The following is a 5,067-nucleotide window of genomic DNA, read 5'->3' as shown; positions in this document are numbered from 1 at the left end:
CAGGGGGTTGCACTGGGTGAGCTCGGAAGTTGCCTTCAAAACAAACCAGTTTGTGATTCTGTAACACGGGGTTCTGTGTGCCAGTCAGTTGCTGAGGCTGTTGCAGTACATCGGTTGCACATACATCCTCTCCCAGATGACTGTGAGTTCAGCCAGAGCCACATGGGTTTTGTCTGCTCAGAGGATTAAAGCTGTGACCATCCTCTGGTCACATGGCCGAATCTTCCCTGGCTGAACCCTGAGCTGGAGGAGGAAGCATTTAGGGGCCACCCTCCCCTGTTCATCACTCTGGCTCTCTGCAGTGTTGAAAACAATTGTTTCTTCACCATCCTGGTGCGAGTGATTTTGATTCTTTTACCTTTGCTCATTAACCATTGCCCATCAGCAGCCATCCTGCTCCATGCAGCATCTCCCTCCACCCCAGGCCAACCCCTGCCCCTCCAGCCGAGGGGGCAGCTGGGGGGCAGCAGCCATCAGGATGACCCCGACCACAAGGAGGGCTCCAGCGGTGAACCCATCGCCCTGCCTTCGCACCACAGCCACGGGAGTTCCAGACCAGGAACAGAACTCTCCCTCCGATGGGAAAGACCTGCTTTTACTGGGCTTTGGCCCGATATGGAAACGGGGGAATGATCACAGACAGATTACAACAGACCTGCCCACAGAGCAGAAGGACTCTATTGACACACACAAAAATACAGGCAAAACCCCCAACAATTCAACCTATGCTCCAGAGCTGCGTAAAGGCTTTCGTCCTGCTCCTCCTCGCTTTGCCCGTCCACCAGGGCTTGTGGCTCGCTCAGGCTTTCCCGAGATGTTGGTAACATTTGGCGCAGCAGTTCAGCAAATGCCTGTCTTCAGATGCCCTGCTGCAAGTCCCTGCCTTCTTCACACCTTCCTCTGCGTCCTCCTCTGCATCAACCCCTCGACCTTCGCGGGGCTCATCAGGAGGCTGAGTGCACCCTGCCGCTGCGTTTGGCCACGGCGCAGAAGCTCAGCTGAACCCGCACCTGAACCCCTCCGAAAGAGCCAGGCGTGCTGCTCACCTCTCTCTCCTCGAGTGACCCCGGTCCCAGGCAGCCACAGGCCCTCCCAGCCCCTCGAGACAGCCCTGCCCAGGGTGTGCTTGGTGGAGCAGCCCGACAGCATTGCCGTGCTGCTGCTGAGCCCTCAGCGAGCCGGGCAGGAGCAGGAGTGCCCGGGCAGGTCCCCTCCGAGCACACCCCATCACTGCCCATTGTGCAGTTTGGTTTCAGGTCCGCTCCTGCCCAACCCCACCGCCTTGGAGGGAGGATTGGGCTGGTGTGACTCAGCAGAGGGTGGCACCGGAGCAAATGTGCTCCGCGAGCAGCACCCTGTGGTAGGAGACAGGACAGCCCAGGTGCTGGTGGCCTCAGGGAGCCTTGGGGGTGGCCAGCCCCACCACCTCCAGCATTGCTGGTAGGGGATATTCCACATTTCTGCTCCCCCAGGGGTGTTTTGTTGATTTTTCTTTATTTGTAGGCCAACATTTGATGGATTTACTACTTTTCTAGTGGGAATGACTGCGACACCAGGAATTGCTGTTCTCCCACACGGCGATATCTGCGTGTTTGTCATGTACCTGCACTTAGTTTTGTAGCAGAGAGATGCTGCCAATTAAATTTGCAGATCAAGACTTTTTTACAACAGTCCAAATTAATCTGGAACTGATCTCAAGCTGATGATATCTCCTAGGAGTTATCTTCAAGCGGTAAGGACTAGGATTAGCACAGAGAGCTTCGTTTGCTAAGCCCATCTAATGAGACAACAGAGACACACAGGACAAGAATAAGAGGGAGAAAAGAGACAAAGAGAAAGAAATGAAGAATGTAGGAAAAAATACCAACTGGCATCATCCACCGAGTGATCCAAGAGAGACCCTTGAGTACTGCTCTGTAAGGCCAAGGACAGGTCCAAACCTTCCACCAGCGAGTAACCCACAGACCAAAAGGCGAGTAAATCCTCCTGTACTCATTGGACACTTGAATGAGCCAGATTTCCAGGATCCATAAGGAATATCGAGAGCTCATCACCCTCCCTAGTAAGAAGAATGGGCGATGCTCGGCGGCATCCCGCTCTGCAGCTGGGATTTCTCTCCACAGTGTCTGCCAGGTCAGGGGAGCACCTTTCTCCCTGTCAAGGCAGTGGCATCAAAACACAGCCCAGTTCCGGGGTGAGGGAACCCCGGGGGCTGCAGCAGCCGGGGAGGGAAAAGCCCCCGCGATTCCATGATGCTGCAATGGGCAACCACAAGCCAAAGAGCAATGACATGTCAAAGAGCAACCACATGCTGAAGACCCTCCAAAATACAAAGACGGTCCCAAATACAAGGATGTCCAAAGATACAAAGACATCTGAAGAATCAAAGACATCCCAAAATATGAAGACGACCTGAAATATGAAGGCGACCCAAAATACAAGGACACTCCAAAGCAGAAGGAAGGAGTAATGCCAAGCGATTCACGATGCTCGTGAAAACAGGAGCTGTGGGTTTTGCCAAGCAAATGGCCTGTCATCGCGATGGCAGACACAAAACGCAGCCTTCAGGGAGGTGTCTACCACGAATTAAGTCAACCCCAGTGCAGCCTGAGATCTAGTCCGGCACCTATTGCTAGAAATCAGCTGAGGAGCTCAGACACTTGAATCACTCCAAACAAATCATCTAACGCTGTTCAGGAACAAAACACTGCTCACACAACACCACTCATGCTTCAAAAACGATGCAATTGGCTGCGAGAACATTGAGGCTCCTCCTCTGCAGGTCTGTTACACACAGGTGTTAACATCCGTATCAACACAGACAGGGACGTAAACCCTCGGGCACGCACAGAGCCCTCAGGCTGATACGTGCCTTTGGCAGGACTGCACTGAAGTTGAACCAAAACACACGCTGAAGCGCTTGGGGCACTGGAGCCCACCCACTCTGCAGGTTCCACCAGAAGAACAACAGCCCAGACGAGGCGCTGGAGGTGGGGTCCTCCCGCCAGGCGTGGGCCAGGTGAAATTACGGGTCGAGCTCTCAGAAATTAAAGCTGCTTCAGTTGTTCTGCATTTTGATCGTCACATTCTCCCCGTACCAACAGGCAACATGTTTCCCAACCCAAAAGTCCTCGTCTTCCCCTTCCCAAGGTCAAGGCTCATGTTGTTACAATGCAGCCTGTAATTGAGGAGCTTTATTAATAACACTAATTAACGATCCTGCTGTAGCAATCAGATAAGGCAGAAGCTTACCTGGAGTAGCAGGACAGGCTGGTGCTGACAACGGTGTTAAACACCGCGATGGGGACATAGCAGTGGTGGAAAGTGCTGTCAAGCCATTCGGCTGGGAAAACGTACGCCGAGTATGCCAGCGCAGACCCTGGGAACACGGGAGGTGCCCAGTGAGCCCCAGGTCCCACCACAACACCCGGCACCCTCCTGGGAACCCTGGAATCGGTGCTCAGCATTGGGTGCTCTCAGGAAAATACGTGAATTAAGGTGTCAGAGATGCTTCATGGTCCCTCTCAAGCGCCAGGCTGCAGGGAGGAGGAGGAACCACACACAAGCAGACGCCATTTCTACTTGTCCCATAGGTATGAGCCATCTGAGCACCCAGGGTTCAGCCCTGTCCTTCACACCTCCCTGTGCTCCTGCCCCTGCTGCCCTGGGGCAGTGCTGGGGCTGGCACCCCCCACCAAAGCCCTGCCCACCCTTACCCAAGCTGTACATGCTGAGAGCCGCGTAGTCGAAGAAGTAGCAGATGTGCCGGGCGCAGGTGGACATGGTGCTGAAGGTGTGGGCGCAGCTGGAGGCCAGGGGGTAGATGCAGCAGGTCAGAAGGTAGGCGAGGAGTGGCCAGGAGTGGGGATCCTCCGGGCCTCCTGGCCCCCGCAGCCGCCCCACCAGGGTCCACACAAAGTACCTGTGGGGTGGAGGAAGGTGAACATCGCACCCTTGGGCATCCCCTGTGCCTGCTCCCACCGCAGACACCCACCACCTCCTCCCATGGATGCTGAAGACCCAGAGCGTGGTACCTACCAGGCAGGCACAAAATGCGTCCAGATATTTAGGGTCTCATTGGTCATTTGGAAGACACTGAGGAGGCAGTCGGCTGCTGAGCTTCTGGGGGGGCGATACCCGAAGAGGATCCCCTGCTCCCGGTACCCCTGCAAGGCAAGGACTGGCTTTGGTGACAGCCAGAGGAGAAGGAAGGTTGCCAAAAGGAGGGTGCCCATAATGTGACCCTGCTGTGGGGAAAAAGCTGTGTGTCCCCCCCGTGGGAGGTGGTCCCAGAGAGGAGATGAGCACTGCCCCACAGTGTGCACCCCAGCACACTGTCCCCCCGTCACCTCCCAAACTTATGGGGACAGACTTTTCAGCAGGGGCTGTGGGGACAGGACAAGGGCTGAGGGGTTCCACTGACAGAGGGGAATTGAGAGCAGAGAGAAGGGAGAGATTGTTGCTGCTGAGGGTGGGGAGAGCCTGGCGCAGGCTGCCCCAAGAGGTGGGAGCAGCCCCATCGCTGGCCCCATGGCAGGTCAGGTTGGCCCTTGGGGCTCTGAGCCCCCTGCTCTGGGTGCAGGTGTCCCTGCTCCCTGCAGGGGGTCACACTGGGTGAGCTTGGAGGGTCCCTTCAACCCAAACCAGCCTGTGATCCAATGACTATATGAAAACCCCACCGAGCCTCAGGCGTAGGGAAGAGAAGCTCCTCTCTGACCTTAGGCACCTGGTTGATGCTGAGCAGCCGGGGTAACTTGAGGCTCAGCATCCTGCGGGTCGAAGCTCTGTCTCTGAGGGATGTTTTTGTCTCAGCTTCCCTGGGGATGAGCCCCGGCAGTGCCTCACACCCCACCTGGCCACATCTCACACACTGATGGGGAAGCAGCAGGATGAGGTCAGGGCTGCCCCGTGACGGTTGAAGTGATGCTCCCTGGGCTCAGGAGAGGTGGTCTGTGGGAGACAAGTGTTCATGGGGACATGGCACAGTGTCCCCATGTGAGGGAGGTCCCAAACCCACACATGGCAAAAGCTTCTTGGTGCAGGGGTGTTGCCACGGCATGGGGAGGG

General features: G+C 56.1%; 1 protein-coding gene across 1 annotated transcript; it reads right to left on the bottom strand.

Annotated features, from left to right (window-relative positions):
* Positions 1-3,248: 3,248 nt before the first annotated feature.
* PAQR5 (progestin and adipoQ receptor family member V) lies at positions 3,249-4,768 on the bottom strand. The gene is made up of 4 exons (XM_010137298.1): positions 4,718-4,768; positions 4,039-4,166; positions 3,717-3,922; positions 3,249-3,379 (listed from the first exon to the last, which is right to left on the bottom strand). The coding sequence occupies exons 1-4, from the start codon at positions 4,766-4,768 to the stop codon at positions 3,249-3,251; spliced, it is 516 nt and encodes a 171-aa protein (XP_010135600.1).
* Between the last annotated feature and the right edge of the window lie 299 nt (positions 4,769-5,067).

Source organism: Buceros rhinoceros, unplaced genomic scaffold (genome assembly GCF_000710305.1).
Source record: "Buceros rhinoceros silvestris isolate BGI_N320 unplaced genomic scaffold, ASM71030v1 scaffold30235, whole genome shotgun sequence".
NCBI classification, from domain to species: Eukaryota; Metazoa; Chordata; class Aves; order Bucerotiformes; family Bucerotidae; genus Buceros; species Buceros rhinoceros.
This window is presented reverse-complemented; position numbering and strand designations above follow the sequence as displayed.

Bases quoted from the DNA above. Each gene is read 5' to 3' on its own strand.
- PAQR5 (XM_010137298.1), bottom strand. From the start codon at position 4,768: ATGCTGAGCCTCAAGTTACCCCGGCTGCTCAGCATCAACCAGGTGCCT. The intron at 4,167-4,717 runs GTCAGAGAGGAG...CTTGCCTTGCAG, and splicing joins GCATCAACCAGGTGCCTAAG to GGGTACCGGGAGCAGGGGAT. The intron at 3,380-3,716 runs GTAAGGGTGGGC...CCGTGTTCCCAG, and splicing joins TCTCAGCATGTACAGCTTGG to GGTCTGCGCTGGCATACTCG.